Here is a 27,579-nt window from a genome sequence, read left to right as displayed (position 1 = left end):
CCTCCAAATACCAGTTGCAGGGAAATAGTGGCCAAAGTTGATGGAGCTCCAGCTTGCAAAGGCGTTTGGTTGGGGTGAGAAGCCAAAGGCTGGATTAATATGGACCTCGACCTGATCCCGCTGGGCCTTTTCTATGTTTTTAAGCCTTCTGTTTTGTGTCTCCCCCCAAATGATGTCTACTATAGTAAATGAATCACCCCAAAACAGAGAGATGTTTCCACTTTTAATTAACAGTGGCTTCTGTTTTGGGGTATTGAAGGCATTTAATGAAGGCATAAAAAAACTAACTTTAAAAAATAGTCCATTAAAAATACTGTAAAATAAAATTAACTGGAAATATAAAATATTTTACAAATACTTATTTAAAAGAAAACTGTATACAAGCAATATATACAAAAACTCTACAACAAATAACTCTTGAATTTGCATTAAGCTCCCTGCCCAGAATCTTCCAGAGGGAAAGACTGAAGTGGTCTATTGCCAAGAACACCCAAACTTTGGGTGACCAAACTGTAAAGAGTTTCTCTCTCCCGCTCCAAAAAGGCTTTAATTCTCCTTGCTGAGGTCCAGCGGGCTGCCTGCTCTCTTTCCATCTGTGCTTCTTGCTTCATCTTCTCCCGAAGGGGCCTTTGCTTCTCTGAGAGTGGTTCTGAGGCCTCCAGGTCTTGAGGTGGCGTTCTCCAAGGGATAATGTTGCCCCTTTATATGGGGGAGATGAAGAGGGATCCTGAAGCAAAGGAGAGGCTTTGATGGCTGTTGACTTTTCATTTGGCTGGATACCGGCCTAGGCCAGACTGGTTGCTTTTCTAAAAGCCTTTGTTTTCCTGGTCTTGGTGTGCAGGAGCTGAGAATCCAATGGCTTTGTGGCGGGTGGGATTGGAGCAAGGGGCGACTGCTTCCACGCTGGCTTTGGGTCTTGATCTGGCAGATCTAAAGTCAGCTGTTGAGTAGGGACAGAAATTACTGGCAGTTTCTGTCGAGGAAGACGTGAAGCTGGCTTAGGCGGCTGTTGGTCTTGAGGCTTAGGCATGGGGTAGGAAGTTAGTTTGGACAAATGGTGTGCTGGTGGCTCGGACAAAGCATTGTCTGATGGAACTGAACTGACTTTCTTTATTGCCCTAGATGAAATGTTGCTCTTCCCCAGCGAATACAACACTTGTACAGACTCCATCATTTGAAAAGCCAAGTTGGTCCTCGGGACTGGCTTCGGTGCTTCTTCTGCTTCTGTTTTGGGGTAGCGCTTTTTGCTCTTCATCCCAGATAGGCTCACGTTCATCCTGGCTTTCTCTTTATATAGTGTTTTCGACTGAATCTTCCCTAACACCGAAGAGTCTTGGCCCATCTTTAGATGTCTGGAAGTCTGGTCTCCATGCAGTTTGCTTGGCCCTTGCAGTGGAAGTTCAGGAAGGAAGGCCTTTGTGTCCTCAGGGATGGTGAGAACTTCCCAATGCATCTTTGCCTGAGTAAGAGTTGGAAGAGGTTCCAGAAGGCAAGGGATGCTTTTGGTTCTGGAGGCATCTGCTGCTGCCGTTGCACGGATTCTTTTCCAGGGCTCATCTCTCTTTTGGAGAAGCTGCTCTTTTCCCCGAGTCTCGGAGGACACGGTGCCCTTAGTGTTCTTCTGCTCCTTCTTTCGACTCATCTGCCTGTCCTCAGATTCCAAGCTGTTTCTTTCCCTGTGCAGATGAGGTGGTTTGCATATAGGTATCTCCAAGGTTATTTGGGACATTTTGGGTGAAGGCTCTTGTTCAGCTAAAGCTGTTTTCCTTTTCCCTTTCACCTTAGATAATGTAGGGTCCACTGTTGAATCTGAAGACAGAATATGGGTGGCTTGACCGCTGTGCCCTGTCATCACGCTGATCCTGGAGCTTTTACCTAAAGATGGGGGGGGACCCAGGCCTGGCAATCTTTCTTTTAGGTATTTCCCCAGGTGCCTCCTCAAAGTTCTTCAGCTTCTTCTCACCCTGTTCCTTTCACGATTGTGGGATTTCTTGTCTCCCGAGGTTTTCATAGTGGCTGCATCCTGCTTCTTTTCCTGGTGATTTCTTCCTGGGGCAACAACTCTTCCTGACATTTTGACCTTCGTTCCTAGTACAAACAAGCTATAATCAGGTCTGGTCTCCGCAGATGTTTCATCAGGCTGTTTGGTAGCAGGACGTGCAGTCAAGGAGTCTGAATGCTGGCCTCTTGTAACGTTTTTAAGGTCCTTATGAGACCTGCAGAGACCAACAAGCTCTCCTTTGCCTCGTGATGTGGGCATTGGTGGTAGCTTGCTCCTTAAAGGATCCACATCAGCCTCAGTAGAGCTTGCAATTCCCAGAGTGCCAGTGGCCAAACGTGGGAGATCCTGGGACTGGTCTCCATCACGCCGGGATAAGCCAGCTCCCGCAGCATTGTCCGGAAAGAAGAATTTAGAAGGGCTTTGTTGGAACACAATGCCTTCTGCTGTCTGCATATCGACCAACTCAATCAGGACCTCTTGTTGCACGTGAAATTCATCGATGTAAGCCAGTAACAGAGTTCCTTCATTTTCTGAGCAAGAAGGAGATGGGTAATGTTTCTTCTCGGGCTCAGCTTGAACATCCATCTCTGAAAGAAAGGAAAAATGGAACCTATGACTGGAGGACCCCAAATTTCTTCTAGTTGGCTGAGACAAAATGTGAACTACTCTTAGGTCCCCATACTTCTCTCACCTCCACATTTGCCCCTGCTCGACTATGAAAGAAGGAAACAAAGGACTGTGTGCAGCCTCTGAAGACCTTTTCTCCAAGTAGCAACTTCCTTCTTGGTTCATAGCATCATAACAGGCAATCTGCAACCTACAAGCTTGGAAAACTTTGCAGAACTGGCCCAAGGGGGGAACACGAGGCCAGTAAGGACTGGCAGGAATGAAGCAGAGATTACTTTGGAGAACATCCGGGGGGATCATCAGGATGAAGAGGTGCTTCTTCCACCAACCTCTCACAAATGTTCAGAGATGTGGTCTCATCATCTCTGGGAGTAATCCAATTGCCATGGTACAGGACAGCATGGCTCCCTTCCCTCCCTTGAGGCCGACTGCTGTGTGCCAGTGAACCTCAGTCAGCAACTGATCAGGTATGCCCAGTCAGGCTGGACTCACCTGGCAGACTGAAAATGGGCGAGTGGTTCCCCAGGTTCCCTCCTCAAATACCAGGAACCACGCTGGAAGGCAGCTTCTTAATCACTCACCTTCTCCGTTAAGATGTAAAATTTTTAAGATGTTTGCTTTAAGATTAGTTTTAGGTTTTGTGTGTCGTAACTATGTATATTAACTAGTTTTTCTGACTTGGGTCTGGATGGATGTCGATTATTTATGGGGGATTCGTCTCAATGCATTGCATCCTCTACAGCCCACAGCAAAATTTCACGCATCTTGGAAGAGCGTGATGAGACTGTGCACCTTCAGGCATCTTGCAAGGGATCCTCCCTTGGCAGGTGGACAATTTCCCCATCTGCAAGACTTTGGCACTCACCATTCAGCCCACACTAGTTGCCATGGGCTTGCTTTGATGCCTCTTGGAGCAGAGACTGGTCCTCAGTTTGAGGCTCTCTCAGCCTGGAAGGACCCCAGAAGCGCTTGACTAGCACGTGGGTCCTTCCTGCTGCCTTGAGCAGGGAGCAGGAGCAAACTGATGGTAGGAAAGGTGGGTTTGCTGCCTGAAGCAGGTCAGGTCTGTGGGTAATTCCTGGAAGCAAGTCTGCTCAGCACTCACCTTGCATGCCAGGAAGGATTTGAGGCATGTTCTGATAAACAGATGCTAAGGATGAAGAAGGAGCACAAATTTCCAAATCTGTTTTCTTGGCTGGTTGGCACAGAGGCAGGAGCACGGTTTGGACTGCTGCCTGACACTACTCCATATATACACCAGCTCCCTCCCTCCAACCCACCCTGGGCATCCTTGCCAAGTGACAGGCTGTGGCCCACCAAAGCCTCTTCGGGTTATTGGTGGAGACATCCCAGAAGAGCCCCTGCTAGCATTGCACTGAAGTCCTGTAGGACTAAGTTTCCTGGAGTACACTATAGAGGTAGAGAAGAGAGAGAGAGGGAGGGAGAGAGGGAGAGGGAGAGAAAAATCATTATTAAAATAAAATCAGCACTCGGTGCTTTATAAAGGCAGCCAGCGTGATAAAAATCAGCAATCAGAATAAATAATGCATGGTCCTATCCAGTCTGAGAAAGTCTGTCCTTATTATAATGAATCAAGCAAGCATTTGCCCCAGAAATGGCAAAACGTAATATTTTGAAGCTTTATGTTAAGAGAAACCCAAAGTGAAAGAATGACCAGCACACACCTTTGGGGTCTGCAGGTGAGGCGTCCCCACTGCTGGGTCTTGCTGGTCCTGCTGGAACTGAGGTCTGAGAGATGTGAGGTTCCACCTCTTTGAGGCCCAAAACCACTTGGCTGGTTGGTGATGGCAACACAGGGGCAGACCTGCCCGGCCGGGGAGTTGGATTTCTCTCTCCTGAAGGGATGAGGCCCAGGGTTCCATGGTTGTACAGGGAGCTCTTATCCTGCAGAGAGGTGGGCCGGTTGGCTCTGCGTTCTTGTGGCTGCTTCTGTGGCAGCTGAAGGCAGGGCAAATATCGGAGGTGGGGACGCTCCATGGGACCGGTCGCAGGATTTCTGTCGGGAGGTGGGAGTGGTGCATAAAAATTCTGGGGGGGATCCTCACTCTTCCACGCAGACTCAGGAGGTTCACGGACTGCTGAAAGGGGAAGCCCTGGTTCTTCTCCTAGGATATTGGGTGTGTATGAAGCTCCTGGAGGGAGGTAGCTTTGGCTGCTCGCATTGCCTGGGGTTTGCTGAGCAGGGAGATTTAAAATAGGAGGCTGCCCAGAAAGTTTGTTCAGACCTGGTGACTCTGTTCCGGAGCCATCTTCAGGCTCTCCTCCTGTTGTAGAGGCATCTGTCGTCGGACAGCTTGGAGGAGGAAGATCTTGATCTTCTGCTGCCCAGGAGTTACGATTCTGATCTGTAACATACGGACAGAAAGAGGGCCAAGGCCATTAGCCATTTACCTGTTGATCAGAAAGATTAACACACACAGACGGTTTTGAGCATGTGCATTCAGAATCTCTGTATACCGTATAAGAATCCTGTACCCAAAACCGGGATTGTTGTTTGGAAGCTGGGAGAGAGTGGTAGAGATTCAGAGCAGATACTTACTCCACCATTCAAGGCTCCTGCTGGAATGTTCCTATTCTGAAGGGTGAACCTCCAGGACACCACCATTGATTGATTGATTGATTGACCACTATTACCACCAGCACTCCCCATCCTTCCTCAACTTCTCTCTGAACCCAGTAGGGGCACTTTGCTTCTTCCCCAAATGTGGTCCTAGCAGATTCTTCACCCTGAGGACCTCTGCAAGATTTTGGAAGCTCCAACAGCTGGTTCTCATCTTCTATCTGAAGTCTTTCTGCTATTGTATTCCTTCCCAGTACAGAGCTATTGAAAGTGTAAAGAGCAGTAAAGAGGCGACAGTCATGTATCAGGGCTGGTCTAGTGAATCCTGGGGTTGGACCTGACGACCTTCCAACTATGATTCTATGAATTTCCTACCCATTTCCCTTTGTGAACTTCCTTTCTACTTTTCTTATGCTTGAAGATGCTGGATATTTGGTTAAATTGCTGATTCACATGGATTGTTTAAGAGCTTCAACATGTGTGTTCCTTTATATAATACATAATACCACACAATTAGAATGTATTTTTTAAAAAATAAATGAATTTGTAAAGAATGGTTGCTCTTTTGTTTGGTGGGGCGGGGGGGGGGTGCTCACACAGCAGCAGAGTCAGAGTTAGGTATTTTCTGAATGTTTGACATGCTGACCCAAAGGTTTCGCCATCACTTTTTAGGCAGGAGCTTTACCAATTTTCCTTTCTGGTTGTCCTTGTACAGAGATGCTCACTCTTGATCAAAGCAAACCGAATTCAAATGAACCCAAGCAAACCACCATATGTCCATCAGATCCAAGGTTCCCTTCCTGCCACGTACTAGGCAAATGCTGCTCTTCTCCCACTTCTGTGGATAAGAGTTTTTAACAGTTTTTCTACTGTGTTTCCTAACAAATTGAACAAAATCCACGTCTGAATCATCAGCGTGCTGCCATGGCTGTCAAGGGCACAACGGGTCGGGCGGGTGGCTCTACCCCGATACCTCCATAAGGAAGCTTCTCTCCCTTTCTTGCTGAAGCGAAATTCACAAGCCCACAGACTGCTGAAGAGACCAAGTGGGCAGTGCTCCTGCCCTCCCCCTCCTCATCCTGCTCCCCTCACCAAGTGACCCCTGGGGTCTTTGGGGGAGAAGCTGGGTGTGGTTTGCTTTGCTTTCCAAATTCATGACCTACAGCAAGATGTCAAATATATGAACCTTAACCCTAACCCATAAACCTGGAGAAAGTGGCAAGCATGTTTTCTAGGTTCTAGACCGTCATTTACAAACCGGAGTGGGTGTCCACACATTCAGCCCAAAGCAAAGCGCTCCCTTCTGTCTTAGAGAGATACCTGAACCAGATCATTTGATCGGTCACGCAAACCCCATTGTCTCTTTTGTCCTTTGTAGTTCTTATTCTCCTTTTTTCTCCAGGTTTCCATATTTCTTTGTGTCTTTCTTCCTTAACCAAAAACTTTGGGCCCCCAACTATGCATTCATAACCTGATCTAATTTCCGAGAGCCTCCTGGGAGAATTAAGGATTTGTCAGTCTGTGAAAATGGCACCAATTCCTACCTGCCATGATGAAAAGAAGTATACGAAAGAAGAAAGGCAAGAAAATAAGTTGGTTTTTGAAAAAATGGAGAGACGACTCCCACACCCCTAACTGAATGAGCATCCAGTAAGGAGTGAATAACCAAGTTGCCCCAGAGGAAAATGGTTTATGCTTGACCCCACGGTAACCAAGGGATTGTGATGCTGGGGCCAATACTCAAAGTAGATTATGGTGGTGAGGATGATGTCATGGGAGCACGTAGTACATCAAGTGCCCTCATCCGGAGTTGAGGATGTGATCAGCAAGCCCTAAGTGGGAGATCACTCAGTTTGATTGCTTTCCAAACTTCATTTTGATGTCTAGAGGAAGGAAGTCTCATTTTGAGATTTCCCGTTTGTACTTTATGAATCCTGAATTCAGGCAGACGTGGCTCCTCTTCAGTGCAAACTACCGTCTGCTAGAAGGTTCCCACTGGGGGAAGTGGTGTACAAATTGGAAAGTCCCGTGTCAGTGATTATACCTGCTAGGGAATCCCGAAGAGTCGGACACGACTTCAGGACTGAACAACAACAGGGAATCTGGAGGCTCTCGGGCCAAGCGGCTCCCTTGGGGACTGTGGATAATCTGGTCATGGCCGTGACTTAGAGGGCTGCTGTAAAGAAAATGTGTAAAATGTACACTAAAAGCAAAATCCTTTTCTTCATAGATCAGTGCCATGACTTTCTTCCTGAAGGGAGAAAATTTTATTTATTTATTCATTAGACTTGTATGATGCTGATCACCCCCAATGGGTGATTCTGGGCAGCTCATAGTTAAAATCAGAAACCCCATCAACAATTAAAAATGCCCCATAAATAGTTAAAATAAATTAATCCCTTAAAAATCAAATATTGACACAAAACCCTGTACATAAATACTAAAAACATTCAAGATGATGGGGGAGGGGGGCAAGGTCAATCACCCCAGAAGCCGCCTCCACTGGGCGAGCCCCCATCTGGCCCCCAGGCCTTCTGGCATAGCCAGGATTTCACCGCTTTCCTGAAGGCCATGAGGGAGGGGGCACACCGGACCTCAGGAGGCAGATTGTTCCATAGGGCGGGGGCCACAGCAGAAAAGGCCCTCTGCCTAGACCCCAGCAATCAAAATTCCTTGACTGGTGAGGTTTGCAAAATGCCCCTTCTGCTGGACTGATTAGGGCGGGCTGGAGTAATCGGGGCGAGATGGCTCCTCAGATAACCTGGCCCTGTGCCATGAAGGGCTTTAAAGGTGGTGACCAACACCTTGAATTGGACCTGGAAGCAAACTGGCAACCAACGCAGCTCGCGTAACAGCAGTGTTATATGTGCCCTCCTAGGGACATTCAGAACTGTCCACACCACCGTATTCTGCACCAGCTGTAGCTTCCGGATACTCTTCAAGGGTAACCCCATGTAGAGCGCGTTACAGTAATCCAACTGGGAGGTGACCAGGGCATGAGTGATCGTGTGGAGGGCCTCCTAATCGAGGAAGGGGCGTAACTGCCGCCCCACACTAAGTTGCGCAAAGGCCCTCCTAGCCACGACTGCCACCTGCTCTTTAAACAGGAGTCATGAGTCCAGGACCCCCAGATTGCGTACTGGGTCCGTCTGGGGTAATGCGACCCCATCAAGAACCAAAAATGATAAACTCCTAGATCTTGAGGCTCCCTGTACCCACAGCCACTCCTTCTTACCAGGGTTCAGTTGAAGCCTGTTGGTCTCCATCCAGGTCCCTACAGCCTCCAGGCACTGTGAGAGGGTAGTCACAGCAACTCTTAGGTCACCCAGGATGGAGGTGTATAATTGGGTATACTGATAGATACCTCATCCCATGGTGCTGGATGATCTCATCCAGCGGTTTCATGTAGATGTTAAATAGGAGTGGTGAAAGCACTGAAGCCTGGGGCACCCCACAGAGTAGGGGCCGTGAGTTGGACCTCTCGCTCCCTATCAACACCGACTGGGTTTGGCCTTGGAGATAGGAGCTGAACCAGCACAACACTGTGCCACCCAGCCCCAACTCCTGCAGCCAACCCAAAAGGATACCATGGTTGATGGTACTGAAAGCCACTGAGAGGTGAAGAAGAGCAAGGATGGATGCACTACCCCCATCCCGCTCTCGCCAGAGATCATCCAACAGTGCTACCAATGCTGTTTCTGTCCCAAAACCGGGCCTGAACCCTAGGGGTCCAGATAGTCTGTTTCCTCCAGGATCCTCTGAAGCTGCCACGCGACCACCTTTTCCACCACCTTTCCTAGAAAGGGAAGGTGGGAGACGGGATGAAAATTGTCCAGAAGAGTGGGATCTAGTGATGGTTTCTTGAGGAGGGGGGCGGACCAAAGTCTCCTTGAAAGGCTTTGGGAACACCCCCTCCTGCAAGGATGAACTGACCACCGCCAGTATCCACCCTAAGGTCACCTCCTTGGTGGCTTTAACTAACCAGGAGGGACAAGGATCTAAAATACAGACAGCTGCACTAACAGTCCCGAGGACCCCATCCATTTCCTCAGGGCCAACAGGATCAAACCGCTCCCAGATAACTGGGTAAGAACGTTCCCCGGGCAACTCCACTGGACCTGCCACACGCTTGGCCTCCAACTGAGAATGGATCTGAGCGATTTTATCCCTCAGGTGTTCAGCAAATTCCTCTGCGCGGTCCTGTAAATGGTCCTCCAAGCCCTCCCTACCCAGGAGGAACTAGTGACCCTAAACAGGGCTGCCGGGCGACACTCTGAGGATGCAATAAGAGCGGAGAAATAATGAGGTTTTGCCGGTATGTTTTGTTCGGTAGGACTGTCTTCAGTTCTCTGCCAGCGGCGCTCAAGACGCCTCCAGGCCCTTTTCTGCTCCCTTAACCCCTCCGTGAACCACGGGGAGCGCCGGGGGCGATGGGCCGAGAGAGGCCGCCCAGGCGCGGTCCTGTCCAGGGCCCGGCCGCCTCCTTATTGCAGGCTGCGGCCAGGCCCTCCGCCGGACCCTGCAGCGAGCCTCAGGAAGAACGGCCAGCTCCCTTTGGAACCCGTGCGGGTCCCTCGGTCGCGGGCGGGGGGGGGACCGTCCGAATAGGCCCCGCCTCCCCGCGGGGGGCAGCGCGGGAGACTCTCCCGGCCACCAGGGAGTGTCCGGCCACGACAGGGGGATCGTATCGGATCCCCCACCGGATCCCGCTGCCACTGCCTCGACAGGAAACCCACGTCTGGAGCGTGACCGCTGTCCCGACCCGGCCACGGATGACCTGGGATAGGCGCACGGCCGCCGCGGTAGCCACGAACGCCCGGGCCAGATTACAGTCCCCCAAGGCCGTAAGCCCGGGAGCCCCACCGCCACCCCGAGACGGCCCCCAGCAGCCCGGCAGGAGGGCGCCACGCCAGGGGGCTGCACAGAAGCAAGGCTCCCGGCTGACCCCGCGCGCCGACCGCCGGGGCGGGCCTCACTCACGTCCGGCCGCTTGCGCAGCGGAGCCCCGAAGGCCCGCGGAGAGCCCCGGGCAACCCCGCCACGGCCCTCCCCTGCCCCGGTCGCGGCTGGTGCAAACCCTACCCGGCTGGGCGGCTCCGAAGGGCCGCCCCGGGCCTCGGCAGCGCACGCAGATGGGGCGCCCCGTGACCGACGGACCGGCCGGCCGAGCGGGCGCTCCGCGACGGCGGCGGGAGCCCAGAGCCCGGGACCGGCGGGCCTGCCGACGGGCGTAACGCCGGGACGCCTACCCTGGAACGGCGGCCCTCCGGCTCCTTCGCAACCCGGATCCCGCCCGCGGTCCCAGCCCGGCGGGGAAGCGGCGGCAGGGGCGGAGACGGGCCGCGGGCCCTGCAGCCGCTGCTCCGGCGCCAGCGGGGCCCGCTCGCCAGCCGCCCCGCGCCGTCCCTCGCGGGCCGGAGGGGAGGGCCGCGCGCCCCGCAGCCGCAGCGCCCCCACCTCTCCTCTAGCGTGGGCGAGCCCTGGCCCGCGGGGGCCGGACCCCCAGGCCGCACGGCCCCCGCGGGCCCCGGACCAGGGGCGTCGAACTCGGCTGCAGCTCCGCCGACTCTCGGCTCGGACGGCGCAGGCGCGGCATCTCCGCCAGCGCGCTCCCCCGCCGCCCCCCCGGGTCCCAGCGCCGCCTGCCCAGCCGGGCCCCGCCCCCGCCGCCGTGACGGAGGTAACGCGGGGTTCCCCTCATTCGCCCCATCTTCACGCGAGGGCCCCAAGCCCCCAACTCCCCTCCTGCTATGCTCAAAACCTGGTTTATGGTGGTTCTGGCTGGGAGCGACGCACTAGGCGTCTGATCCCTGCCGCCGTCTTGAAGTTTTTTTTTAATCATTTCTTTTTAAATTATCCGCTAAAATAACCCTCCAAGTGGCCTCCCCTCCAAGCTCAGAGATTTGTGCTTCACGTGGGCAAAGCAGCTGATCGTGTCTCTGTGGACTGATAGCCTGTCTTTCCAAAGCTGTTCGCTCCGTTCTCTGTTTCGCTTCCTTTATTTAAGCTGTAAAATTCACTAAGCGGACATGTAGAGTTCGTGCCCGTGCATCCAAAGGAAAATATGGAAACTTAATTGGTTACCAGATGCCGGAGCTGTCAGATGCAGGGATGGTATTTCCACTGCTTCTTCAGACTCATCTTTGCTTTGCTTACATGCAAACCCAAAAAAAGGGCAGGAGTAAACTCTCCTACCTATACCGCAGCCAGCCTCAGCTGCCCTATCCATGTGAGAGGAGACTTGCCTGGTTCAGAATCACCGGACAGTTCTAGCATTCTGAATGCGAAGCTAGTCTGCTTCCAGGAGTCCCGAGACCAAAAGGTTCCTGGTGACGGGCACACTCCTTCCTTACCGTCTGTCCTGCTCTTATCCTTCCTCCTCCAGCTAGGGAGATCTTTGGGGTGAGGGGAGCTGCAGAAAGCTTTGCAACTCCTGAGGTGGAAGGACCCTCTCCTGCAGTCTTCTGCTCCCTTGGGAAAACAGATTGCCTGCAGCCTTAGAAGCGTTAAATATAAAGTTTGGCATGAGAGAAAGTTGCTGGATTCATACATTCCTTTGGGACTTCGAGATTTCTCTCACTGTTGGGCTGTTTGTGGCCTTAGAGGGGCAAGATCAGCAGGCAGGAACCCTGATGGAGACAGGCAACTGCCTAGATCCTGGAACCCTATCTTCTGCCTTGGCAGAAATTACCTTTCTGAAGGGGAGGAGCTAAGGATGAGAAAGTGTAACTGATCTGAATTCTGCGCTCCTATTAACTCACCCCAAGACTTTTCTGAAGTTGCATCAGGCTCCTGGCTGTCGTTTGTGGATGACCAGGCACCCAGATCCCTTTCACATGGACTACTGCAAAGCCAGGTCTCCTCCGTGTTTCTGACACAGATTACTTTCCTGCCTGCTAAATTCCGCCTGAATCATGTCAACTCAAGTCTGTCTAGAGCTTTTTGAATGGCCTCCCTTCATCCACCGCTTCCAGCTTCCATCACCTGTAGATTTGTTAAGTCCCCCCAACAACTATGTCGTGAGAAAGATGTTCATCGGCGCAGAGCCCAGTCTCCATCTGACACCGCTTTCCAAGCTGACGTGGAACCACTTACGAGTGCTGTCTGCGTGTGCTCATTTAGCTAATTGTGAAGCCACCTAACAGTACTTTGATATAGTCCATATTTCACCATTTTACGGAAGACTTCATGCATTATGTTGTTGAATGCTTTGCTGAACTCAGGGTGTACTAGGTTCTTTCCCCAATTTATTAAGCTCCTTAACTCTGTCAAAAAAGATGACAAAGTCAAGTTGGCATGACTTGTGACCAATCCATGCTCGCTCTTGTTCACTGTTGCTAACCTTTCCCATTGCTCAGAACATGCTATTGAATAATCTGCTTGAAGGCCTTGCCCTGTAAGGATATCAAGGTGACAGGGCTATAACTTCCCAGGTCGTCCTCCTTCCTGTTGTTGATGATGAGGGCATTTGCTCTCCTGTAGTCCTGGATCATACCAGATCTGTAAATTTCTCAAAGGTCAAGTTTCCAGATCTGGGATTAGCCAGCTCCTTCAGTAGTCAGGCTGGAATTGATTATTCATTTCAATTAGCTAAGTGTTCTTTTACCCTCTCCTTGTCTACCCAGAGGTGCAGCTCCTCCTTCTGAAAGACAGATGCAAAAGGGGAGATAAGAAGTCCTGCTTCTCACCACTGCCTGTTAGCAGTTCACCCCTTCTTTTTCACAACTCATGTACAGGCTCTTTGCGTTTCCTTTTGTTTCTGGCACAATGGTCTTGAAGACTCCGAGTCAGAAGCTGCTGGCCTCCAAATACCAGTTGCAGGGAAATAGTGGCCAAAGTTGGTGGAGCTCCAGCTTGCAAAGGCGTTTGGTTGGGGTGAGAAGCCAAAGGCTGGATTAATATGGACCTCGGCCTGATCCTGCTGGGCCTTTTCTGTGTTTTTAAGCCTTCTGTTTCGTGTCTCCCCCAAAATGATGTGTACTATAGTGAATGAATCACCCCAAAACGTAGAGATTTTTCCACTTTTAATTAACACGTTTGAAGGCATTTCAATAACAAAACTAACTTTAAAAAATAGTGCATTTTAAAAAAATACTGTAATATAACATTAACTAGAAATATAAAATATTTTACAGATCCTTATTTAAAAGAAAACTGAAGGATATGAAAGCGACGCATACAACAATTAATCTCTACAAGAAATAACTCTTGAATTTGCTGATGAAGATTCTCTGTCATCCAGGTGGAATTAGCTGGAGGCTGATTCATGATGGGCCGAAGCCGACATCACACCATTTGTCCAGACTAACTTTGTACCCCACGCCTAAGCCTCAAGACCAACAGCCGCCTAAGCCAGCTTCACGTCTTCCTCGACAGAAACTGCCAGTAATTTCTGTCCCTACTCAACAGCTGAGTTTAGATCTGCCAGATCGAGACCCAACGCCAGTGTGCAAGCAGGCGCCCCTTGCTCCAATCCCACCCGCCACAAAGCTGTTGGATTCTCAGCTCCTGCACACCAAGACCAGGAAAACAAAGGCTTTTAGAGAAGCACCCAGTCTGACCGAGGCCGGTATCCGGCCAAATGAAACGTCAACAGCCATCAAAGCCTCTCCTTTGCTTCAGGATCCCTCTTCATCTCCCCCATACGAAGGGGAGAGGGAGGAGGCAGCCCGCTGGACCTCAGCGAGGAGAATTAAAGTCTTTTTGGAGCGAGAGAGAGAAATGGATATCTCTTTCCAGTTTGGTCACCCAAACGTTGGCTCTCCTTGGCGATAGGCCACTTCAGTCTTTCCCTCTGGAAGATTCTGGGCAGGGAGCTTAATGCAAATTGAAGAGGTTGAGTCCTGGCAACTGGATTTCTTTTCCTTTGCTTTGAAATGTTTTGCTGCTTGCCCAAGCAGCTTCTTCAGTCTGGCAAGTTGGTTGGGGGGCCCCATCAATGTCTTCCAGGGTGGCTGCATTCCTGACTTTTCCGAGGTGACTCCTCAAAGTTCTTCAGCTTCCCCTCACCCTTATGTTTGCTCTGACCGCTGTCGGATTTCTTCTTGTCTCCCCAGGTTTTCAGAGCGGCTGCATCCTGCTTCTTTTCCTGGTGAGTTGTTGCCCCAAACGACTCTTCCTGATACAGTATTTTGACCTTCGTTCCTTGTACAAACAAGCTATAATCAGCTCTGGTCTGCACAGACGTTTCATCAGGCTGTTTGGTAGCATGACGTGCAGTCAAGGAGTCTGAATGCTGGCCTCCTCTAACCTTTGAAAGGTCCTTAGGAGACCTGTAGAGACCAACAAGCTCTCCTTTGCCTCGTGATGTGGGCATTGGTGGTAGCTTGCCCCTTGAAGGATCCGCATGAGCCTCAGTAGAGCTTGCCATTCCCAGAGTGCCAGTGGCCAAACGTGGGAGATCCTGGGACTGGTCTCCATCACGCCGGGGTAAGGCAGTTCCCGCAGCATTGTCCGGAAGGGAGAATAGAGAAGGGCTTTCTTCGAACACGATGCCTTCGGTTGTCAGGACATCGACCAACTCCGTCAGGAGCTGTTGTTGCACCTGGAAATCACCGATATAACCCATTAACAGGGTTCCTTCATGTTCTGAGCAAGAAGGAGATGGGTAGTGTTTCTTCTTGAGCTCAGCTTGAACATCCATCTCTGAAAGAAACAAAAACGGGACCTATGATTGGAGGACCCCAAATCTCTTCCAGTTGGCTGAGACAAAATGGGAACCACTCTTAGGTTCCCATACCTCTCCCACCTCCACATTTGCCCCTGCTCGACTATGAAAAAAGGGAAGAAAGGACTGTGTGCAGCCTCTGCAGACCTTTTCTGCCCGTAGCAACTTCCTTCTCGGTTCACAGCGTCAGAACAGGCAATCTGCAACCTACAAGCTTGGAAAACTTTGCAGAACTGGCCCAAGGGGGGAACACGAGGCCAGTAAGGACTGGCAGGAATGAAGCAGAGATTACTTTGGAGAACATCCGGGGGATCATCAGGATGAAGAGGTGCTTCTTCCACCAACCTCTCGCAAATGTTCAGAGATGTGGTCTCATCATCTCTGGGAGTAATCCAATTGCCATGGTACAGGACAGCATGGCTCCCTTCCCTCCCTTGAGGTCGACTGCTGCGTGCCAGTGAACCTCAGTCAGCAACTGATCAGGTACGCCCAGTCAGGCTGGACTCATCTGGCAGACTGAAAATGGGTGAGTGGTTCCCCAGGTTCCCTCCTCAAATACCGGGAACCACGCTGGAAGGCAGCTTCTTAATCACTCACCTTCTGCGTTAAGATGTAAGATTTTTAAGAAGTTTGCTTTAAGATTAGTTTTAGGTTTTATGTGTCGTAACTAGGTATATCAACTAGTTTTTCTGACTTGGGTCTGGATGGATGTCGAGTATTTATGGGGGATTCGTCTCAATGCATTGCATCCTCTACAGCCCACAGCAAAATTTCACGCATTTTGGAAGAGCGTGATGAGACTGTGCACCTTCAGGCATCTTGCAAGGGATCCTCCCTTGGCAGGTGGACAATTTCCCCATCTGCAAGACTTTGGCACTCACCATTCAGCCCACACTAGTTGCCATGGGCTTGCTTTGATGCCTCTTGGAGCAGAGACTGGTCCTCAGTTTGAGGCTCTCTCAGCCTGGAAGGACCCCAGAAGCGCTTGACTAGCACGTGGGTCCTTCCTGCTGCCTTGAGCAGGGAGCAGGAGCAAACTGATGGTAGGAAAGGTGGGTTTGCTGCCTGAAGCAGGTCAGGTCTGTGGGTAATTCCTGGAAGCAAGTCTGCTCAGCACTCACCTTGCACGCCAGGAAGGATTTGAGGCATGTTCTGATAAACAGATGCTAAGGATGAAGCAGGAGCGCAGGGGACCTCAGGTGTCCTCACATAGTGATGGAGGGGCCTCGGGTAATGCTCGCTTCTGGGCTGAGCAGGTGCTCCGTGAAGATGGTCAGGCCGGGAAAGGTGTTGTTCCCCATCGGGGGCTCCGACCTCTGAAAGAGTCAGACAGAGAGGAACCGAGTGAGACAGAGGGACTCTTCTACTTCAAGTGAGCGCTGCCGTGGTGGAGGCAGCAAGCGACCTGAGTGCCTTGGAAGTTCTCCTGCACAGTCCCATGGAAATTACTGAAAAGGCAGAAGAGGATGGCGATGTCACTTCAGGGAGGTCTGTGCAGCATCATTTCCAGATGGGTTTTCTTGGCTGGTTGGCACAGAGGCAGGAGCACGGGTTGGACTGCTGCCTGACACTACTCCATATGTGCGCCAGCTCCCTCCCTCCAACCCACCTGGGCATCCGTGCCAAGTGACAGGCTGTGGCCCACCAAAGCCTCTTCGGGTTATTGGTGGAGACATCCCAGAAGAGCCCCTGCTAGCATTGCACTGAAGTCCTGTAGGACTAAGTTTCCTGGAGTACACTATAGAGGTAGAGAAGAGAGAGAGAGGGAGGGAGAGAGGGAGAGGGAGAGAAAAATCATTATTAAAATAAAATCAGCACTCGGTGCTTTATAAAGGCAGCCAGCGTGATAAAAATCAGCAATCAGAATAAATAATGCATGGTCCTATCCAGTCTGAGAAAGGCTGTCCTTATTATAATGAATCAAGCAAGCATTTGCCCCAGAAATGGCAAAACGTAATATTTTGAAGCTTTATGTTAAGAGAAACCCAAAGTGAAAGAATGACCAGCACACACCTTTGGGGTCTGCAGGTGAGGCGTCCCCACTGCTGGGTCTTGCTGGTCCTGCTGGAACTGAGGTCTGAGAGATGTGAGGTTCCGCCTCTTTGCGGCACAAAACCACTTGGCTGGTGGGCGATGGGCCTTTGCAGAAGCGATGCGCTTGGAGGGGAGGCCCCTTGGAGGGGTTATTTTAATGGATATTTGCCTCCCCTGAGGAAGAAAGCCCTAGAACTGCTGTATAAACAACAGGATTTTGCTTTTCGTGCACGTTTTACACATTTTCTTTACAGCAGCCCTCTGAGTCAATCGGCACGGCCATGACCAGATTATCCACAGTCCCCAAGGGAGCCGCTTGGCCCGAGAGCCTCGAGATTCCCTGTTGTTGTTCAGTCCTGAAGTCGTGTCCGACTCTTCGGGATTCCCTAGCAAGTATAATCACTGACACGGGACTTTCCAACTCGTACTCCACTTCTCCCAGTGGGAACCTTCTAGCAGACGGTCGTTTGCACTGAAGAGGAGCCACGTCCGCCTGAATTCAGGATGGATAAAGTGCGATCAGGAAATCTCAAAAGAAGATTTCCTTCCTCTAGACATCAAAATGAAGTTTGGAAAGCAATCAAACTGAGTGATCTCGCACTTAGGGCTTGCGTGACCGATCAAGTGATCTGGTTCAGGTGTCTCTCTAAGAGAGAAGGGAGCGCTTTGCTTTGGGCTGAATGTGTGGACGCCCACTCCGGTTTGTAAATGACGGTCTTAGAGCTTGTTCAAAAACACATGTAAAATGACCAGAGGCTTTGTGTCATGCGCAAACCTAGAAAACGTGCTTGCCACTTTCTCCAGGTTTATGGGTTAGGGTTAAGGTTCATATATTTGAGATCTTGCTGTAGGTCATGAATTTGGAAAGCAAAGCAAACCACACCCAGCTTCTCCCCCAAAGACCCCAGGGGTCACTTGGTGAGGGGAGCAGGATGAGGAGTGGGAGGGCAGGAGAACTGCCCACTCGGTCTCTTCAGCAGTCTGTGGGCTCGTGAGTTTCGCTTTGGCAAGAGAGGGAGAGAAGCATCCTTGTGGAGGTATCTGGGTGGAGCCACCCGTCCGACCCGTTGTGCCCTTGGCAGCACGCTGATGATTCGGACATGGAGTTTGTTCAATGAGTTAGGAAAGACAGTACAAAAACTGTTAAAAGCTCTTATCCACAGAAGTGGGAGAAGGGCAGCACTTGCCTAGTACATGGCCAGGAAGGGAATATTTTCTGATGGCCTTTTATTTCCTGGTCTTGGTGTGCAGGAGCTGCGAATCCAAGGGCTTTGTGGCGGGTGGGATTGGAGCAAGGGGAGCCTGCTTCCATGCTGGCTTTGGGTCTCGATGTGGCAGATCTAAAGTCAGCTGTTGAGTAGGGACCAAAATTACTGGCAGTTTCCGTCGAGGAAGACGTGAAGCTGGCCTAGGCGGCTGTTGGTCTTGAGGCTTAGGCATGGGGTAGGAAGTTAGTTTGGACAAATGGTGTGCTGGTGGCTCGGACAAAGCATTGTCTGATGGAACTGGACTGACATTCTTTATTGCCCTAGATGAAATTTTGCTCTTCCCCAGTGGGTACAACCCTTGTACAGACTCCATCATTTGAAAAGCCAGGTTGGTCCTGGGGACTGGCTTCGGTGCTTCTCCTGCTCCTGTTTTGGGGTAGTGCTTTTTGCTCTTCGTCCCAGATAGGCTCACGTTCATCCTGGCTTTCTCTTTATATTGTGTTTTCGACTGAATCTTCTCTAACACCGAAGAGTCTTGGCCCATCTTTAGATGTCTGGAAGTCTGGTCTCCATGCAGTTTGCTTGGCCCTTGCAGTGGAAGTTCAGGAAGGAAGGCCTTTGTGTCCTCAGGGATGGTGAGAACTTCCCGACGCATCTTTGCCTGAGTAAGGGTTGGAAGAGGTTCCAGAAGGCAAGGGATGCTTTTGGTTCTGGAGGCATCCGCTGCTGCCGTGGCACGGATCCTTTTCCAAGGCTCGTCTCTCTTTTGGAGAAGCTGCTCTTTTCCCCGAGTCTCGGAGGACACGTTGCCCTTCGTGTTCTTCTGTTCCATTTCCGGGTGGTTTCTTCCTGGGGCAAGATCTCTTCCTGACATTTTGATCTGTCTTCCTTGTACAAACAAGGTATAATCAGCTCCGGTCTGTGCAGATTTTTCATCAGGCTGTTTGGAAGCATGACGTGCAGTCCGGGAGTCTGAATGCTGCCCTCCTCTAGCCTTTTTAAGGTCCTTAGGAGACCTGCAGAGGCCAACAAGTTCTCCTTTGCCTCGTGATGTGGGCATTGGTGGTAGCTTGCCCCTTGAAGGATCCGCATGAGCCTCAGTAGAGCTTGCCATTCTCAGAGTGCCAGTGGCCAAACATGGGAGATCCTGGGACTGGTCTCCATCACCAATGTCAGTGAGTAACAGGGTTCCTTCATGTTCTGAGCAAGAAGGAGATGGGTAGTGTTTCTTCTCGCGCTCAGCTTGAAGATCCATCTCTGAAAGAAAGGAAAAATGGAACCTATGATTGGAGGACCCCAAATCTCTTCCAGTTGGCTGAGACAAATTGTGAACCACTCTTAGGTTCCCATACTTCCCCCACCTCCACATTTGCCCCTGCTCGACTATGAAAGACGGAAAGAAAGGACTGTGTATCTCTGCTCCATGGGACCGGTAGCAGGAGGATTTCTGTCCTGAGGTGGGAGTGGTGCATAAAAATTCTGGGGGGGATCCTCACTCTTCCACGCAGACTCAGGAGGTTCACGGGCTGCTGAAAGGGGAAACCCTGGTTCTTCTCCTAGAATATTGGGCGTGTTTGAAGCTCCTGGAGGGAGGTAGCTTTGGCTGCTCGCATTGCCTGGGGTTTGCTGAGCAGGGAGTTTTAAAGTAGGAGGCTGCCCACAACGTTTGTTCAGACCTGGTAACTGTGTTCCGGAGCCATCTTCAGGCTCTCCTCCTATCGTAGAGGGATCTGTCATCAGACAGCTTGGAGGCGGAAGATCTCGGTCTTCTGCTGCCCGGGAGTTACGATTGTGATCTGTAACAAACAGACAGAAAGAGGGGAGAGGCCATTAGCCATTTACCTGTTGATCAGAAAGATTAACACACATACATGGTTTTGAGTATGTGCATTCAGAATCTCCGTATGCCATATAGGAATCATGTACCCAAAACCGGGATTGTTGTTTGGAAGCTGGGAGAGAGTGGTAGAGATTCAGAGCAGGTACTTACTCCACCGTTCAAGGCTCCTGCTGGAATGTTCCTATTCTGAAGGGTGAACCCCCAGGACACCACCATTGATTGATTGGTTGATGGATTGATTGATTGATTGATTGACCACTATTACCACCAGCTCTCCCCTCCTTCCTCAACTTCTCTCTGAACCCAGTAGGGGTACTTTGCTTCTTCCCCAAATGTGGTCCTAGCAGATTCTTCACCCTGAGGACCTCTGCAAGATTTTGGAAGCTCCAACAGCTGGTTCTCATCTTCTATTGGGAAGTCTTTCTGCTATTGTATTCCTCCCCAGTACAGAGCTACAAATACAAGTGCGAAGAGTAGTAAAGAGGTGACAGTCATGTATCTGGGCTGGTCTAGTGTATCCTGGGGTTGCACTTGAGGACCTTCCAACTGTGATTCTATGAATTTCCCACCCATTTCCCTCTTTGTGGACTTCCTTTCTGCTTTTCTTATCCTTGAAGATGCTCCATATTTGGGTAAATTCACATGGATTCTTTAAGAGCTTCGTGGGTTCCTTAGTGCTTTTCCTCAAATCCCATAAAGTTGGCGCTGGGGCCTTCTGGCCAAAAATCCTATGTGTGAATGGGTTAGTGCTTTTGGGTAGAAGGAAAAGCTGGTTTCCTATGTACACCTAAGTGTATCTGAAGCTCCCTCAACCATTATCCTCAAAACAGAAGCAAAATAAGTCTTTTTTCACTGAAGAGATCAAAACTGAGGGATTTGGTCAAGTCAGTTTCCAGTAGAGGGAGCCATCGATGTGAGATCAGGAGCCTTGTTTACGTTGTCCCCATGGCACCCCCAGGATTCCAACAGAATGTGATGATCCAAGAGGGAGCCCAAGGGGAGAGCAGTTAGAGCAACTGAAACCAAGTCAGAGGAGCCATTCACCAGATTCACCATTCACCACTGTACTATGCCACAGTTGGTTTAAGCATATTTGTAAAAAATAAAGCACAAATGACATGATTCGTGTAGGTCTTAAGCTGTGGTTTACAGGCTCTCATGGCTGGGTTCACAAGCAGGCTAAGCCAAAATGAGCCAGCCAGATTTCAGATTTCTGGGATGAACAAACCTGGTGAAAGAGGACAGGCCAGCTCTACTTTGTTTAATACATGTTAGGCCAGTAAGGCGAACCTACGACACACGTGTCAAAGGTAACATGCCACAATGCTTTGGGTGACACGCCCGCGTTCACCAACACCTGACAACAGGTATTCTTCCTGTCTGAGTTCCCAAAGAAACTGGATTTTTTCTTTCTATAATACATAGCACCACACATGAATGGACTGTATTTTTTTAAAAATAAATGAATGTCTAACAATTGTGGCTCTTTTGTTTGGTGGGGCGGAGAGGGGGGGTCACGCAGCAGCAGAGTCAGGTTAGGTATTTTCTGGATGTTTGACATGCTAACCCAAAAGTATCGCCATCACTGTTTCAGGCGGCGGCTTTACCAATTTTCCTTTCTGGTGGTCCTTGTACAGAGATGCCCACTCTTGATCAAAGCAAACCCAATTCAACCCAGCCCAACCCAAGCCACCATATCTCCATCAGATCCGTGGTTCCCTTCCTGGCCATGTACTAGGCAAATGCTGCCCTTCTCCCACTTCTGTGGATGAGAGTTTTTCACAGTTCTTGTTCTGTCTTTCCTAACTCATTGAACAAAGTCCACGCTTGAATCATCAAAATGCTCCTTGGCTAAAAACATAATGGTGTCAAGGGCACAACGGGTCGGACGGGTGGCTCCACCCAGATACCTCCACAAGGATGCTTCTCTCCCTCTCTTGCCGAAGCGAAACTCACGAGCCCAGAGACTGCTGAAGAGACCGAGTGGGCAGTGCTCCTGCCCTCCCCCTCCTCATCCTGCTCCCCTCACCAAGTGACCCCTGGGGTCTTTGGAGGGGAAGCTGGGTGTGGTTTGCTTTGCTTTCCAGACTCATGACCTACAGCAAGATGTCAAATATATGAACCTTAACCCTAACCCGTAAACCTGGAGAAAGTGGCAAGAAGATGTTCTAGGTTTGCGCATGACACAAAGCCTCTGGCCATTTTACATGTGTTTTTGAACAAGGTCTAAGACCATCATTTAAATTTAAGGATTTGTCAGTATAGGGAAATGGCACCGTTTCCTACCTGCCATGATGGAACAAAGTCTACGAAAGAAGAAAGGCAGGAAAATAAGTTTTTTTGAATCAACGGAGAGACGAATCCCACACACCTAACTGAATGAGAATCCAGTAAGGAGTGAATAACTGAACGGCACCCGAGGAAAATTGTTTATGCTCGACCTCATGGTAACCAAGGGGATGGTGATGCGGGGGCCAAAGGAATATTCATAGTAGATTATGGTGGTGAGGATGATGTCATGGGAGCACGTAGCACATGAAGTGCCCTCATCCGGAGCTGAGGATGTGATCAGCAAGCCCTAAGTGGGAGATCAGTCAGTTTGATTGCTTTCGAATCTTCATTTTGATGTCTAGAGGAAGGAAGTCTTATTTTGAGATATCCCGATCGCACTTTATGCATCCTGAATTCAGGCGGACGTGGCTCCTCTTCAGTGCAAACGACCGTCTGCTAGAAGGTTCCCACTGGGCGAAGTGGAGTACGAGTTGGAAAGTCCCGTGTCAGTGATTATACCTGCTAGGGAATCCCGAAGAGTCGGACACGACTTCAGGACTGAACAACAACAGGGAATCTGGAGGCTCTCGGGCCAAGCGGCTCCCTTGGGGACTGTGGATAATCTGGTCATGGCCGTGCCGATTGACTCAGAGGGCTGCTGTAAAGAAAATGTGTAAAACGTGCACGAAAAGCAAAATCCTGTTGTTTATAGATCAGCTCTAGAGCTTTCTTCCTCAAGGGAGACAAATATCCATTAAAATAACCCCTCCAAGGGGCCTCCCCTCCAAGCTCAGAGATTTGTGCTTCACGTGGGCAAAGCAGCTGATCGTGTCTCTGTGGACTGATAGCCTGTCTTTCCAAAGCTGTTCGCTCCGTTCTCTGTTTCGCTTCCTTTATTTAAGCTGTAAAATTCACTAAGCGGACATGTAGAGTTCGTGCCCGTGCATCCAAAGGAAAATATGGACTCCTTTAGATGCGCTATCCATGTGAGAGGAGACTTGCGTGGTTCAGAATCACTGGAAAGCCTTAGGTGCAATAACGATGACAGTTCTAGCATTCTGAATGCGAAGCTAGTCTGCTTCCAGGAGTCCCGAGACCAAAAGTTTCCTGGTGACGGGCACACTCCTTCCTTGCCGTCTGTCCTGCTCATATCCTTCCTCCTCAAGCTAGGGAGATCATTGGGTGAGGGGAGCTGCCGAAAGCTTTGCAACTGCTGAGGTGGAAGGACCCTCTCCTGCAGTCTTCTGCTCCCTTGGGAAAACAGATTGCCTGCAGCCTTAGAAGCATTAAATATAAAGTTTGGCATGAGAGAAAGTCGCTGGATTCATACATTCCTTTGGGACGTCAAGATTTCTCTCAGTGTTGGGCTGTTTGTGGCCTTAGAGGGGCAAGATCAGCAGGCAGGAACCCTGATGGAGAAAGCCACCTGCCTAGATCCTGGAACCCTATCTTCTGCCTTGGCAGAAATTACCTTTCTGAAGGGGAGGAGCTAAGGATGAGAAAGTGTAACTGATCTGAATTCTGCGCTCCTATTAACGCACCCCAAGACTTTTCTGAAGTTGCATCAGGCTCCTGGCTGTCGTTTGTGGATGACCAGGCACCCAGATCCCTTCCACATGGACTACTGCAAAGCCAGGTCTCCTCCGTGTTTCTGACACAGATTACTTTCCTGCCTGCTAAATTCTGCCTGAATCTTGTCAACTCAAGTCTGTCTAGAGCTTTTGAATGGCCTCCGTTCATCCACTGCTTCCAGCTTCCATCACCTGTAGATTTGTTAAGTCTCCCCAACAACTATGTCGTGAGGAAGATGTTCATCGGCGCAGAGCCCAGTCTCCATCTGACACCGCTTTCCAAGCTGACGTGGAGCCACTTACGAGTGCTGTCTGCGTGTGCTCATTTAGCTAATTGTGAAGCCACCTAACAGTACTTTGATATAGTCCATATTTCACCATTTTACAGAAGACTTCATGCATTATGTTGTTGAATGCTTTGCTGAACTCAGGGTGTACTAGGTTCTTTCCCCAATTTATTAAGCTCCTTAACTCTGTCAAAAAAGGTGAGAAAGTCAAGTTGTGACCAATCCATGCTCGCTCTTGTTCACTGTTGCTAACCTTTCCCATTGCTCAGAACATGCTATTGAATAATCTATTTGAAGGCCTTGCCCTGTAAGGATATCAAGGTGACAGGGCTATAACTTCCCAGGTCGTCCTCCTTCCTGTTGTTGATGATGAGGGCATTTGCTCTCCTGTAGTCCTGGATCATACCAGATCTGTAAATCTCTCAAAGGTCAAGTTTCCAGATCTGGGATTACCCAGCCCCTTCAGTAGTCAGGCTGGAATTGATTATTCATTTCAATTAGCTAAGTGTTCTTTTACCCTCTCCTTGTCTACCCAGAGGTGCAGCTCCTCATTCTGAAAGACAGATGCAAAAGGGGAGATAAGAAGTTCTGCTTCTCACCACAGCCTGTTAGCAGTTCACCCCTTCTTTTTCACAACTCATGTACAGGCTGTTTGCTTTTCCTTTTGTTTCTGGCACAATGGTCTTGAAGACTCCGAGTCAGAAGCTGCTGGCCTCCAAATACCAGTTGCAGGGAAATAGTGGCCAAAGTTGATGGAGCTCCAGCTTCCAAAGGTGATTGGCTGGGGTGAGAAGCCAAAGGCTGGATTAATATGGACCTCGACCTGATCCTGCTGGGCCTTTTCTGTGTTTTTAAGCCTTCTGTTTCGTGTCTCCCCCAAAATGATGTGTACTATAGTGAATGATTCACCCCAAAACTGAGAGATCTTTCCACTTTTAATTAACACGTTTGAAGGCATTTCAATAACAAAACTAACTTTAAAAAGCAGTGCATTTTAAAAAATATTGTAATATAACATTAACTAGAAATATAAAATATTTTACAGATCCTTATTTAAAAGAAAACTGAAGTATATGCCAGTGACGCATACAACAACATTTAATCTCTACAAGAAATAACTCTTGAACTGGCTGATGAAGATTCTCTCTCATCCAGGTGGAATTATCTGGAGGCTGATTCATGGCAACCGGACTTCTTTACTTTTGGTTTGATAGGTTTCGCTGCTTCCCCAAGCAGCTTCTTCAGTCTGGAAAGTTGTTAGGGGGGACCCCATCAATGTCTTCCAGGGCAGCTGCGTTTCTCACGAACCTGATGGGCTCGTTGAAGGGACAATAGGAGATGCGATTACCCGAGTCTTTGGGGTCCACTCTGGCAGAAATGCCTTACGTGGCTGGTGTGTCAGAGAAGGTGAAACGGACATTTGGAAAACACCAGATACTGGTGCTTTTCAAAGCCAGCAACACGCGGAGACAGAGGCTTGTACGGCCAAAGGATCGGACACCAAGAGGAAGAAGAGCAATGTGGTGGATGCAATCCAGGGCAGTGAGGGGTGTTCAGAGCTCTACATTGGAGGAGCCAAACAGCCTTTAGCCAAGAGGAGGGCCCGGCACAGGAGGAGTAGCAACACAGGACCAGAATCAGAAGTTTACCTTTATCTAGAGGAAAAAGGACACTCATGTGAGGACAACGATGTTCACATTTTGGACAGAGAAGATAGGTGGTTTGAGAGAGGAGAGGAGGAATGCATTTATGCCAGAATGGCAAATCCTTCCCCCAACAGAGGTGGAGGCCTCAGACACAATTTGTCCCCCATTTTTCATGCTGCTCTTTCGTCAGTCCCCAGGAAGATGAAGGCCACTCCACAAGGTCACCAGGGAGGCAGCACTCAATGACCCACTGGGGGAGAGTGAGGATTAGGAGTAAGACATCCACATGCCAAAGACTCTGCTAATCACATCTCCTATTCTCCCCTCAACGAGTCCATCGTGTTAGTGAGAAACGCAAGCACCCTGAAAGACATTGATGGGGTCTGTCTCCTCCCTCTCCTTCTGTGCCTCTTGCTTCATCTTCTCCCAAAGGGGCCTTTGCTTCTCTGAGAGTGGTTCTGAGGCCTCCAGGTCTTGGGGTGGCCTTCCCCAAGGGATAAATGTTCCCCTTTCCTATGGGGGAGATGAAGAGGGATCCTGAAGCAAAGGAGAGGCTTTGATGGCTGTTGACTTGTCATTTGGCCGGATACCGGCCTTGGTCAGACTAGTTGCTTTTCTAAAAGCCTTTGTTTTCCTGGTCTTGGTGTGCAGGAGCTGAGAATCCAAGGGCTTTGTGGCGGGTGGGATTGGAGCCAGGGGCGCCTGCTTCCACGCTGGCTTTGGGTCTTGATCTGGCAGATGTAAAGTCAGCTGTTGAGTAGGGACAGAAACGACTGGCAGCTTCTGTCGAGGAAGACGTGAAGCTGGCTTAGGCGGCTGTTGGTCTCGAGGCTTAGGCGTGGGGTAGAAAGTTAGTCTGGACAAATGGTGTGATGTTGTCTTGGGCCAGGCACGTGCTGGTGGCTTGGGCACCAAGTGCAAAGGTGGCTTGCTTAGAAGTTTAGGCAAAACCTTTGCCTTTGAAATAAGAAGATCTTCTGGCAAAGCATTGTTTGATGGCACTGAATTGACTTTCTTGGTTGCCCTAGATGAAATGTTGCTCTCCCCCAGAGGGTACAACACTTGTAGAGATGGCATCATTTGCAAAGCCAGGTTGGTCCTGCGGACTGGTTTGGTGCTTCTTCTGCTTCTTCTGTTTTGGGGTAGTGCTTTTTGCTCTTCATCCCAGATCGGCTGACGTTTATGCTGGCTTTCTCGTTATATTGGGCGTTCAACTGAATGTTCTCTAACGCTGAAGAGTCATGGCCCGTCTCCAGAGGTCTGGAAGTAGAAGTGTCAGAGTCTGCACACTCAGTCCCCAAGTTCAGTAAACCCTCTGCAGTCTGTTTAGTTCCATCAAGGATTTCCTTCTTGAGAGGCAGCATACAGCACACGGTAGTTTGTTGAGTCTCATTTCACTAGCCTAAAGCTCCCCTTTTAACCCCCTTCCCCCCCCCCCTTTGTCCACTGTTCCCGGTTGAATTTCTTCGCGCCTGTTCCCGGGCCGCACGGCCGCTTGGCCCTGTTGGCGCCTCCAGCCGAGGTAACGGCTGCGCCTGGCTCTTGTCCTGTTATTTCCCCCTCCTCCTGGCTTTTATGGCAGGAACCAGCAAGCGGTTATACAAATCATAGTCTTACCTGTAACTGACATTTAATCCTACTAAAGATACAGCACTATCCTACATTCTTAAGATGCTTTCTACTGGCTTTGAATAATAGCTTGTGCGGGTCCTGACATGCCGCCCTCCAGCAAGACGAACGTCATTACATTCGAAAAAGAATCTGTAAACGAATCCAGTACATATATGTAATACGTGTAGTGTTGATAAATTGTACCGAAGAACCTGTACAGGAAGGACAGACATT

At 50.0% G+C, this 27,579-nt stretch overlaps 2 protein-coding genes across 2 annotated transcripts; both read right to left on the bottom strand.

The window, feature by feature from the left end:
- Window positions 1-344: 344 nt before the first annotated feature.
- Window positions 345-10,811, bottom strand: LOC103053066 (uncharacterized). Its single transcript, XM_088151877.1, has 5 exons — window positions 10,668-10,811; window positions 4,876-4,995; window positions 4,315-4,534; window positions 3,947-4,039; window positions 345-2,589 (listed from the first exon to the last, which is right to left on the bottom strand). The coding sequence occupies exons 2-5, from the start codon at window positions 4,927-4,929 to the stop codon at window positions 1,949-1,951; spliced, it is 1,008 nt and encodes a 335-aa protein (XP_088008003.1). The 5' UTR covers window positions 4,930-4,995; window positions 10,668-10,811; the 3' UTR covers window positions 345-1,948.
- Window positions 10,812-13,348: 2,537 nt separating this feature from the next.
- LOC112543398 (uncharacterized) lies at window positions 13,349-17,008 on the bottom strand. Its single transcript, XM_088151878.1, has 4 exons — window positions 16,891-17,008; window positions 16,487-16,615; window positions 15,999-16,193; window positions 13,349-14,855 (listed from the first exon to the last, which is right to left on the bottom strand). Exons 2-4 carry the CDS (start codon window positions 16,551-16,553, stop codon window positions 14,146-14,148), a joined length of 972 nt encoding a protein of 323 aa, XP_088008004.1. The 5' UTR covers window positions 16,554-16,615; window positions 16,891-17,008; the 3' UTR covers window positions 13,349-14,145.
- Window positions 17,009-27,579: the final 10,571 nt, after the last annotated feature.

The sequence above is a fragment of the Python bivittatus genome, unplaced genomic scaffold, assembly GCF_059951505.1.
Source record: "Python bivittatus isolate LINGU-HERP-01145 unplaced genomic scaffold, Pbiv_v1 ctg000680_np1212, whole genome shotgun sequence".
NCBI classification, from domain to species: Eukaryota; Metazoa; Chordata; class Lepidosauria; order Squamata; family Pythonidae; genus Python; species Python bivittatus.
The sequence above is the reverse complement of the archived record's forward strand: the minus strand, read 5'-3'. Positions and strand labels throughout refer to the sequence as shown.